Raw genomic sequence first — 12,510 nt, 5'->3', positions numbered from 1 at the left:
ATACGGACGTACAAGTGCGTTGTGTATGCGCTGTAAATTGACTGTTTTTCAGCCATACGGACGCCAGAATCATTGGGAATAGTGTCCCACTGGCAGAGGACAGTTAGGGGACTGTTTGGGACTGAAAACAGGGCAAAAACCAGTAAATACAGCGAGCTGAATTTACTGTTTCTGGGCAGGAATCGGGAGGTTTACACAGTGCAAGTGAGATCCAGCAGGGGAATTGATTTCGCGCAAGTTTTGGGGCTGTTATGCTGCTGAAATTTGGCCAAATCGGGTAGTATCTAGTGTGATACAGATAAAGGATTCCCCGGACCTTACTTTGTAATTTACCCTCTCAAAGAATAAAGAAATACCGAAAGGGGCGCCAATTTGGGGCCTACAGGTTGTCGGCGTCTGCTCGGGGCATTCTAGCTTCCGAGCCGTGTGCGTATTCAAGTGTTAATCCCCGACGCAGGTTTTCTTTGCAAAGTGCTCTGTGTGTGTGTCTATAGTAAAGAATTTCGGGTGAAAGCCTATCGCCCCACCACGGGCCGGTCTCACGAAGAACTTCATTTTCCCTTCTTCTTCTCTACCCGGTGTCGGTGTCGGTGACGGTGGATCTTCATCGGGTCCGATTCGTCGCTAAAGGACCCTTGCCACCTCTTGGGACCCATAGAAGAAGGAAGAGGTGGATGCAACAGTGGCCCGATTCTTCTATCACGACCATATCCCATTTGTCGCGGCGAGGTATGTTTTATCGATCTTTTCTCTCATTTCTTCCGTTATCATCGTTTCCGCCACTATGATCTCCAAACTTTAAACTATGAATCATCATACTAACTTCTTCTATTTGTGATCGAAATAGGTCGGAGTATTGGAAAGTTATGGTGCAACGAATAGGAGAGTACAGCACCGGCTATGTGTTGCCATCTTCAGAGGCTCTCCGAAAAACTTTGCTCGATCGAGAAAAGGTGATCGTGGAGCAAGCAACACTCAATATTCAACGGCTTTGGGCAAAACATGGTGTTTCCCTCATTGCCGACCGGTGGAGCGATACAAGGAGGAGATCTCTCCATGGCCTCGTCGCATACTCGGGTATAGAGATATACTTTGTGCACTCTCATGATGCCACCGAGAGTGGCAAGTCTGTTGATGTCCTCTCTGCAGAGTGGACAGCGGCCATAGAAACGATCGGTGAGCAACACGTGGCGGCCTTTGTCACAGATGGGGAGGCATCAAACAGGGCAACAACAGCTATTGTAGAGTGTAATCTGCCTCGACTTCAAATTTGCACAACATTTTGCTTCTGCTTGCAGGTTGGAGAATGGCATAGCCCTCTTGATCATTACTAGGGAACAGAAGCTGAGAGACTCATTGTAGCTTAAGCCTATATGTTGTTTTTTTTGTAGTATCGAGTCATCGATGGGTGGTCTGGTCGAAGGCAATATCTCTTTGTACTTCCCATTCGTTCGTGTCTATGAAGTTGACTTGGAGCCTCCTTCCACGCTAGTAATACATAGTGCGCCTCATGAGGAGGACTGCAACCTTTACTAGTATTTGCCCACAGAGAGCTTGAGGCTTTGCAGTTCCATGGAGTACATGTCATGAGAATCTCAGTGCAGCGCCACTATCATATGCTGAAGGTACATGGATGTTGCAACAGTTTGTCTAAATTATTGGCTGGACTATTGGGCTCTCTACATTGCTTGGTGCCGAAACGACCAGCAGATTTATGTAGGCAGCACAGGCCAATATTGCCACCTTCATAGCCGTTGTTGCTGTTTGTAATGCAGAAGGGTTAGATCCCAACAAAAAGGAAGGGGAGAGAGAGAGAGAGAGTTTATCAAAAGACCAGCTTGCCTGCCAGACAATCAGATATACAGTAAATCGATGCTTGACAAAAAAACTACAAAATATATAGCATTCAGACCTTGATACACCACATATGTTTCCTGTCGATGGGAATTACCAGACTCCAGTGCCATAATTGTAGGTTCTATGCCCATGCATCCTACATCTAAATGCTATCAACGTACAAGAATGCTATAGAGATGCCTGTGCGTACTCTGAACACACAAAGAGAGGTCAAAATGTCACAATGTCATGTATGCAGGATTGGTGCAGTTGGTGTGTTAAGGCATCGATGTTGAAAGTAACATGCCCTTTGCATCCTATCACTATATGCAAGACCGGTGCAAAGATGCTTGGAGACGCCTATTTGAGAGAGAGAGAGAGAGAGAGAGAGAGAGAGAGAGAGAGATGAAATGAAATGTTATATTAACGTCTTCAAAAGGCCAAAATGACCGTGAGACCAAAAAGTTACAATGTGGTGGATCTGATACAAAGTCTAAGTAACAAAAATAAGAATACTACGGAATTCTGAGTTGCTAGATGTGAACTAAGTAGCTTGCTGGATTAGCTAAATCATAGGAGATCCAACATCACTCGCTGACGGATCTCATCGATCTCCTCCATGGTCAGTAGTCTGACCGAGCGTCATGCATGTCAGGCCAAAGTGATCCGAATCCTCTGATGCAGCCTCCGTCAATAGTGTGTAGTCTTTTGCAGTCGTGGGCGTCTGGATCTCCCCAGCTCGATCGCTCGGTCAATCAGCGTGCCTCTGGTGCGAGGCGAATGTGGGCTCTGTTGTGGTAGTAGCTTCTACGGGTGTCCAGTGTCTACTCTAAAGGTCTGTGATCTGTCTCTGAGACTAGGTAGCCTCTCCTCTCATCAGGCTCTCTCTCTGTGTCTGCGCAGCTCGAGCAAAAACAAAGTTGAACAAACCCAGGCATCTCTAGTCCTTGTACCCCATGATTCTGGAGAATGGTCCAAATCCCTCTCTGAACAAGCAGTGGAAGCGGCCTCATATCTCATAGTAGACTAGGCAGTGGCATGTGTAGTGCAACTCTGTCTCACGCTCTATGTGACACAGGGGGCATGTCCTGGCCTCTCTTGGTACTCCGTTGTATCTCCCAGTCTCGACCTATAGCTAGTATGAAGATGTGCGTATCTAGCCAATAGCACATCGTATCCCATGAGACAAGTGGGTATCCATGTATCTGGGACTCGTAACAAAACCGTCCTCCGTAAGCCGGAGAAGATGCTCTCTGTAGAAGGCCATCTTCGAGCCCAGCTCATGTGTTGAGCTGTATCCATGTCCTCCTGGTGTCTCGCTGGGTAAGGTCCTGGCGGATGAGCCTGGTGATCTCGGACTGTGTAAGAGTCAGAGAGGGTGCATCCAGTGATTACTGGAAGGGGGGCAATCTGTCTATGCTGAACCCATGCGCCTGAAACCATGATGTCATCTCCCCAACCAGTATGTTGTATCTCCTTGCATGGCTAACTGTCGAGAGGACTCGAGTGCAAGGAGGGCATATCTGTCCCTGGGAAGTTCCCACATGCGGTGTACGAAGGAGACTGATCTAGTGAGCGCCTCAACTACTAGTGGGGGGGCAGCTAGCTCTGCTCGGATAATGCCACATGGTACTGAAGCCTTGGCTCTAATGAGCCGCGAGATCATAGATACCAGAGGCTCCTCCATGTCCCCCCGCGCAATCTGAAAATTTGTGAATTTTCTGAATTCTACGAGTCTCTGAAAATCTGTAAAACTGAAAACCTGCTGGATGTGTGTGCGTGTTTAGGTGTGTGTGACTGTGCTGGGATTGGGGGGATGGGCTGGGGGGCAGCAGGAGTGGAGAATGTGTTGGGTGGGGGGGTGGCGGGGGGGGGATGAGCTGGGGTGCAGCGGGCTATTGGGCGTGGCGGGTGAGAGCTGGCAGAGTGGCACGAGCAGGGAAAGGGGCGCAGGCAGGGGGGCGTGAGCAGGAAATGGCTGGGCGGGGCGGCGCGATTGCATAAGGGGGGTGGTTGGTACAGCACGCGTGTGGTGTACAGCGCGTAGGCAGCGAGAGAGAAGAAGAAGAAGAGAGAGAGAGAGAGAGAGAGAGAGAGAGAGAGAGAGAGAGAGAGAGATGAAATGAAATGATATATTAACGTCTTCAAGAGGCCAAAATGACCTATGAGATCAAATCGTTACAAACTAATGAATCTGGATTCTGACACCATGTCTGGGTACAAAAAAGTGATGCTAAAATGAAACTAGGAGTGCTACTAGCTGGAACAGTGTGGGGTATTTGTGATCACTGATACAATGGGTGCCCAGTGAGGGGCGGAGGGGAGGGGACGGTGGGGGGGAGGGATTTAATGTCACTGCTGCATAAGGAAACAGATACTTGGAAATGCAAGTTCCTTTCATTCACCTTGTAAACTAAAGCATCTGCAATTCCACGAACATGTCGATCAGAAATACCAGTTGCTACAACCATTACATCTGTCCATTCGCAACGATCGTGGACAGGAAAAACGATAACATCCTTTGCACGCACTTCTTCTAACACTTGCTTCACTTCATCAAGGGTTAACAGCTCAATAGGTCCTTCTGAAGGAAAATCTTCATCAGCACTTTCACAAACATAACTATCCTCCAGCATTTCCTGGAAACAGAGAGAGCATTAGAAACAGTTTTCCATAGTGCAAAAGCCTGCACTTTGCAGATGAAGAGGACTTACAAGGGGTGAGCTAAATAATTTGAAAAGAACTAAGAAAACGACAATCCATAACTTGATATTCTAGAGGTTTCCACCTGACTGCAATTCTGTGACACAATCTCCAAAAAAATAGAGCTTTCAAGTTAGATGACCCCAGAAGATTCATAAGATTACTTTGTCCTTGTCATTTGAATCGTATGTATATGTGTATGTGTATGTGTATGTGTATGTGTATGTGTATAAGATGCATGTATGTGCATATATCACACGTCTAATGCTCACATTCACATAGACTTTCAGACACAAATTTTATCTACATATGTAATTGCTATGCCACAATTTCATTGCAAAGATATAATTCCCAAAAGCCTTTCCTTTTATTTTATGTTGCTGATCTAGCAAGTTGGCAGTTGGCAAATCTAGGAACCATCCAGTTAGCATTATTGGTTCACACCATCCGAGTTGGGGCAGCAAAGGTACTTGATTGCCGGTAACAAACAAGGGCATTGTTGATCCAAGTCGCAACCAATTGCTTGTGAGTAGAGACATCCTTACAACATCAGCCCAAAGGAGCCTCTCTATCATACTAGCCGTGGTGAACATCATCCAAGATTCATTGGAGACAATCTTGAATTGTGCACTAGAGTTTGGCATTGGTGTTTCACCTTAAGTAGCAGGGGATGTCACATTGTTCGGCACATTTTGACAAGTAGTGACATGAGAGTGTGTATAATTTTGTTTTGTGGCATTTTTTGCTTGTTTTATCTTGTACATACAAGGCAAGTCCCTTAACTAGCGCCAGCTAGCGGGCTAGTTCTAGCACATCTACTTACGTTTTTTGGTGATGCAGTTTGCATATAAGTGAGTTCTTGACATAATCAAGCAGGGGCCAGCTTATTATAAGAAATTTGCAGGTTTTGCAAATTTGGGTCATTGGGTCTCTTCCCTCCTCTTATGGAGATGACATGGGAGAGTATGGTTTTGTTTTGTGGGATTTTTAGCTTGTTTTATCAAGTACTTGTACATACAAGGCAAGTCGCTTAACTAGCCCTAATGGCGGGCTAGTTCTAGCACATCTACTTGCCTCTTTTGGTGCTGCACTTTGTATATAAGTGAGTTTTTGACACAAGTAAGTAGGGAGGCAAAGTATCTGTAACAAACTGCTGATGTGTCAAAGCCTAAAGAATGGAGCCAACTTACAGATGCCGGCCGAGGGGCCTAAACCCTAAGAAGAACAAGTAACAGAAGAAGTCCTCCCAACTTATGGTGACCCCGTCTGATGGGGCCCCAAGTGACATAAAGGAAGAAAATAAAGCAGGATCCGGACACACGCAAAAATTGATGACGTGGTAGATTTCTGAAAATTGCACTGGCATGATGACGTGGCAAGCTGTACGGATTTCCGTGTTTTGCGTTGGCTCATGACGTGGCAAGCTGTACGGATTTTCGTAAATTACGTTGACAGCTTTTGGCATTGCTTTTTGGACCAGAAGCTTTTGAGTTTTAAAGGCTTTTTACAGTAACTGCTTTTCAGGCCAAGGGCCTTTAAATATGAGGTTAGGGCTCATTCTCTAGCATGCTTCTTGGAGAAGGTGCAGAGTCTGGAGTACCGGCTTGTACTATGTTGATGCAATATAAAGAAATACCGAAAGGGGCGCCAAGGTTTGGGGCCAATACTCTCTGGGGTGGAATTCTACCACTCCGTGTCGCGTGTGGTCTCTCTCTCTTTCAGTTTAGTTGTTATTTGAAGTGCTTAAAGTTGTTCGGTCTGTTCTTTTCTATTGGCACGCGGTGCCCCGTCTTGTGACAGTGGTATTAGAGCATCAGACGTGTGCTTTTCTGAAAGCATACCAGTCCTACAAAAGAGCAGACAGAGCTATTGAACCCGGACTTATTAGCGACTCCCACCCTTACTTCATCGCACATCGGGCGCGCTCCCGTCTTCACCGCTCATGTCTTACAGGGCATAAGCCATTAAGATCACTTGCAAAAAGGATCCGATATTTGTTTCGAGTCACTGTTTTTCTCAAAAGCAGTGCCATGCAGATGTTGATGTCTATAGCTACCAAGCCGCACACTCCAAGTACTTGGCAAGCTTTCAAGAAAAAAAAAATTGTCCGAAGCTATATGGTTTCTGACATCTTCCTTCGGAGTGCAACTTCTAGCAGAGTGGGGTATCCTAAAATGCTTGCCATGGAAACCCTAGCAGATTATAACTTGAAATTTCTCGACATCTCTCAATAGATGTCTCTTCACGAGCAAATAACCTTGGAGGTCCAATGTGATTGCTATCTCTTGGGACTACCATCGCCGCCAAAGAAACATTGTCTGTCCAAGAGCTGATGGACCATGCTGTGCTCGGCTACGACCTCATGGAAGGAGCCTAACCCTAATTTCTGGTGCAGGTTTCAAGATGGAAAGTCAGTCGATTTTTCCAGCTCGACTGATGTCGAGATTGCTTTTTAAGTTTGAGTTCTGTTTGATCTTGTTTGGTGATCCTGTTTGGAATTTGTTTGAAATGGATGGTATCTGTTTTGAACCTGTTTTGGTGCCGATTTGAATTGTTTGACTCTGGTTTGATACTGGTTTCAATGATTGGTGATTTTACTCCCGGGTGGAGAAGTGAGAAATACTGTTTTGGTATTGTTTGAACCTCGAAACGACGCAGGCCGATGCCTGGGGAGCGTTTGGTTGTATGCTCTGAACCTCCAAGCGACGCAGATTACGGTCTGGGGAGCGTTTGGTTGTATAGTCTTCTCAGCTCATGGCCCGGACCTTTTTAGGTTATTTGCCGGGGGAGTGACGAGGTAGTCGTTGAGTAGCTTCATACCGCAGACCGTTTGTCTCGGGGGAGTGCTCAACGGCGCTGTTTGTTGTGTCTTGTAACATGCATATGTAAGCATTTGTGTTGCATTGTGATGTGCCAAGTACTGAATATTCCTAATTGGATGAGATTGCCTGGGTATGTAAATTTTAGTGCATCAAGACACCCGTGGAAGATCAGTACGGTCTGGGTGTGATGGCTATTACTACGCCTGAATATCAAGAGTTCCAATCTTCAAGAGTTCCAATCTTCAAGAGTTCCGATCTGGACGAAAGGAGAAGCTAACTCCTTGATCAAAACAGCCGAAAGGAGAAGCTAAGTCCTTGATCAAAAGAGCAGAAAGGAGAAGCTAACTCCTTGATCAAAAGAGCAAATTGATTGTCCCTCGGAAATTTTTTAGCTAACTTGAGTTGTTTTGCAAATATGTTGTAATCGCGGACGATTACTCTCTTTCAAGAAGGGGAGATGTAACAAACTGCTGACGTGTCAAAGCCTAAAGAATGGAGCCAACTTACAGATGCCGGCCGAGGGGCCTAAACCCTAAGAAGAACAAGTAACAGAAGAAGTCCTCCCAGCTTATGGGGACCCTGTCCGATGGGGCCCCAAGTGACATAAAGGAAGAAAATAAAGCAGGATCCGGACACACGCAAAAACTGAAGACGTGGCAGATTTCCGAAAATTGCATTGGCATGATGATGTGGCATGCTGTACAGATTTCCACGTTTTGCGCTGGTTGATGACGTGGCAAGCTATACGGATTTCCGTAAATTACGCTGGCAGCTTTTGGCATTGCTTTTTGGACCAGAAGCTTTTGAGTTTTAAAGGCTTTTTACTGTAACTGCTTTTCAAGCTTGTCCTGTGTTGATACAATATAAAGAAATACCGAAAGGGGCGCCAAGGTTTGGGGCCAATACTCTCTGGGGTGGTATTTTGTCACTCCGTGTCGCGTGTGGTCTCTCTCTCTTTCAGTTCAGTTGTTATTTGAAGTGCTTAAAGTTGTTCAGTCTGTTCTTTTCTATTGGCACGTGGTGCCCCGTCTTGTGACAGTATCACAAACTGCTGACGTGTAAAGCCACTGAAGACCCAGCGGGTTAGGGTTTCTCATACCTAACCCTAGCCGACTTGTAGATTCCAACCGAGAGGCCTAAACCCTAGAAGCAACAGAAGATGAAGAAGTTCTCACCAACTTACAAATCCTCGTCGAGTGGCCCAAGCCATTTAAAAGTTCCATTAAAATTCTCCCGACTTATGGGACCCCGTCCAATGGGGCCCAAGTTGTGGCACTTGTACGGACGCCCACGTTGTGCGCTGCACGCTACTGACATGGCAGCTATACGGATTTTGCAATGGCAACTTTTGAACAAAATGCTTTTAGACCAGGTTCTTTTAGACTGAATGTTTTTCATGTATTGCTTTTGGATGGGCCTAGGGCCTTTAAATATGACAGGTAGGCTCTCTCTCGCATTCTCGCAAGAGTGGAAGCAGAGTAGAGCTACCAATTCTATAAAGTGTTGAAGCAATATAAAGAAATACCAAAAGGGGCACCAAGGTTTGGGGCCAGTGCTCTCTTGGAGTGGAATTCCGCCACTCCACGCATCTCTTTCAATTCACTTATCTTGGAGTGCTTAGAAGTTTGTCTTGTCTGTTCTTTTCCGTTGGCACATGGTGCTCTCCCTTTACAATGGTATCAAAGCTCTACTCATGTGCTTTTCTCAAAGCATACCGGTGCTACCAAGAACAAACAGAGCACCATGGCGTTTATGGATTCGGCAGAGTAGCTACAGTTTCTTCTTGACAAGTTTCGCTACATACTTTCGTGGCATCCTCAGCAAAATCTCCTGATGCTGCAAAGTTTCCAACAATTTCTAAACTACATGTTACCCCCTCTGATGCCCCAGGTGATACCCCTTCTTCAGCACCAGAAAGTACGAGAGCTTCCAATCAGCAACCTTCTTAGTTGTCTGTTCCGATTGGGGGAGTCTTCAGGAACATGGTGCAACCGTTTGACCCTGATCCAATGCAAACCGCCTTTGTTGTCGCCGCTGTCGCTGCCGCTGCCGCTGCGGCTGCCAACACCTCCCCCACCATCACTGCCACTTGAGTACAATGATTGGAGCCCATATGGATATTCTTATTCTCTATATTCAGAATTTGAGCCTAACCAACTAAAATTTTTCAAGGATGGCGACACGATAGTAAAAATTTTCACTTTTTATGGAGTGAAAGATTGGAACAAGTCGAGAACATCTATGCTTTGGGGAATTATACGGAAGAATCAAAGATCTCTCGAGGAGCACGATTTCTTAAGGATAATGCTATGCAATGATGGAGTTCAATCACGATACAGCCGCATGCTCCAAGGACATGGCAAGCTTTCAAGACAATTTTTGCACGCAATTATTTGACCTCCCTGTTTGAAGTCTAGATTCTGACAAAATGGGGCCACTTGAAAATGCTTGCCACGGAGACCATGGAAGACTATAACCAAAGGTTTCTCGTCGTCTACCTCTTGGTGTCTTTGTCATGTGTGCACTGCAATTGCGTCACGTGGACAAGCTTCTGCTATAGTCTAGCGTCAGTTGTAGTTTAGCTTAGGATCTAGCCTAGCACTTTGTCAGCCTCTAGCAGGACATGCATGCCCAGGCAGGTCATAGGTGCATACCCTCTTCTTGCACAATAAAGTCAGTCGGCATATAGGCATGTGAACCACCTCTTAAGTCACTTTAATAATAAGGACATTTTGGCCTTTTTGTCAAACCGTGGGGCTAAAGCGATGGTTGCTCGACCAGTTTGTTGAGGGTATATGAGTGAACCTGGTAGTCTCTTCCTAGGCAAGTCAAGACCACACTACCCAACACCAAAAGTACCAACACCACTCAGCAGGACCAACGTTTTCTCACCTCAGCAAGATCAGTGTTTTCTCACCTCAACAACAGCGTTTTCAGCCCTGCCTCTCCAGTGTTCTTCATCTTCGGCATCAGTCCCTTGCACCGCAGAAGATCAGTAATTCAACCATCAGATTCAGCATTCAGCCCTTAGCGTTTTCAATATTCAGCCGTAGCCTGGCCATACCCGAAGTACCAAAGCACCAAGAGTACCAAGCACCCGAAGTACCAAGCATCTACGTCAAGTACCCATCAGCACTTCAGCATCAGTAGCATCAAGTACCCCTTAGCATCTCAGCATCTCATCAGTCAGCATTTAGGACCATTGTATCAGTATTTGTGCAAGAAATAAAGCAAGTACTTGCTCTCCCAACAGAGCAAGGGGGCTCTTGAGGGTGGTTGGGACATCGTCGTCGCATCTACGTTTTTAGCGCATCGTCGTCGCGTCATCGTCATCGCTGACACAGTGTCAAAATTCAGCAATCAGCAGATTTCAGCCCTAGCGTTTTCAGATTTCAGCCCGTCCCCTCGTCATCATTGTCATCGACATCGTCGGCAAGTCCATTGCATCTAGACCATTGTACCAGATTTGTGCAATCAATAGCATAGACCTCTCTCGCCATAGAGAGGGGGGCCCTTGGAGGAGGGTTTGAGAACCGTCTAGTGTCATATTCTTCTCTCTCTCTCTCTCTCTCTCTCTCTCTCTCTCTCTCTCTCTCTCTCTCAGCACCTTCATTCACAGTGTCATTCACTTTGTTTGTGATCATTGCACTCTCTCACTAAAGGAACAGAAGGCTCTCCCTTTCGTAAGTAAAAGGAACCCTTGAGCACAATTCGGAGCACTCATCTTGAGCAAAGTTCAACATTCACTTCCGCAGTACCTTACATTGGTATCAGAGCTTTGGCAATGTTCTGTATCACTCAAGGAAAGAACCACAAGAATTTTTTTTGCTTGTTGTGGTCGCACGTAACCCAAGTCCACTTGGGCGTGTCGATTCCTAATCGTGTTTTTGAAGAGTGACAAGTAACCCAAGAAAGAAGGGCTTGTCCAACCTCCCCTTGTTCCTCTTTTCGCTCATTGAGAGCGGACCGTGCACTTAGCGGCCGGCCAATCGACGTGAGGTGGGAAAAAGCAACTTTGGTGTGAGCACAAGGCCACTAAGGCTGCGCCCGCAAGGAAGAGTCGAGCTCGGGTAAGAGAAAAGCCTTCTCAAACACAGATTGCAAGCTAAAGAACTCAAGAACCTCAAGAACCCAAGTTCCTCGCGAACTTAAGTACCCAAGATCTCAGTGTATGGTCATCACCTGAAGCGGAATGGATACTTTGCGTGAAGGTGATGAGCATGGAGGTGGTGAAGAAGAATTTTCCCCACTAGGAGGTTTTTCCGACCCTCCCCCTTCCCCATCTACGCCACAGGTTGTACCAAATCCTATGGAGGCTTTGGTCAAAACGATGATGGACATGATGCTACAACAAGAGGCACAACGCGCCACCTTTGATCGCGAGCGCGAGCAAGCGCGCTTGGCGACCGAAGAAAGAAAGGCAGCTATTGAGTTGCGACAACTAAAAAAACAGGGAATAGCAAGGTTTTGACGATAGCCATGTACCTTGCCGGTGATGCCATTAATTGGTACGCACGGCAAAAGGCACAGTTGACCGCGCACCTAGAAGAAGCCGAAGAAGGCGAGCCACTTTCCTTCAATTAGGCCGACTTCCAAAACAAGCTCAAGGCGCGGTTTATGCCTCCTCAGTACCTAGCACGGTTGAAAGACGATTGGCGCGGTCTCAAGCAAAATGGTATGCCAGTTATGTCTTTCTCTAACTCGTGGTTTGCAACTCGGCACCCAATTATGCAAATCGGATGATGAGCGCAAAGAGGCATTCCTTAATAAATTGGACGAGTATATCAAGTTTGATGTTGAAGTACTCGATCCAATCGATCTCAACGAGGCGGGAGCGATTGCTCTTGCACAGGAGATGAAGAATAACAAAGGAAAGCCTAAGGAGAACAAGGCTTCTTAGAGTACCTCTCAGACTCCTTAGAACCCACAGAACGGTAAGAATGGTAACTCTTCTAGCCAATCTTCCTCTAATCCTTCAGAAAAGAACTCTCAAAATGAATCTAAGGGTAAAGCTAACACACCTGCTAAACCTAAGCTCACCCCAGAGGAAAAAGCAGCACAAGGAATTTTAGGAGGATACATGATGGCAAAAGAACAAGTCATTTATTATAGGGAAGATCGTTGTTATCAATGTCACGTCAAGGGTCAT

At 46.2% G+C, this 12,510-nt stretch overlaps 1 protein-coding gene across 1 annotated transcript in view; it reads right to left on the bottom strand.

The window, feature by feature from the left end:
* The window catches only part of LOC147437863 (Lojap-related protein), a 100,038-nt gene that overhangs the window by 38,280 nt on the left and 49,248 nt on the right, over nt 1-12,510 (bottom strand). Inside the window, exon 2 of the mRNA XM_086487298.1 lies at nt 4,242-4,475. Coding sequence (XP_086343424.1) covers nt 4,242-4,475 — 234 coding nt within the window. The remainder of the gene's footprint in view (nt 1-4,241; nt 4,476-12,510) is intronic.

This window comes from Adiantum capillus-veneris, chromosome 17, assembly GCF_014529385.1.
Source record: "Adiantum capillus-veneris isolate H3 chromosome 17, ASM1452938v2, whole genome shotgun sequence".
Taxonomy (NCBI): Eukaryota; Viridiplantae; Streptophyta; class Polypodiopsida; order Polypodiales; family Pteridaceae; genus Adiantum; species Adiantum capillus-veneris.
The sequence above is the reverse complement of the archived record's forward strand: the minus strand, read 5'-3'. Positions and strand labels throughout refer to the sequence as shown.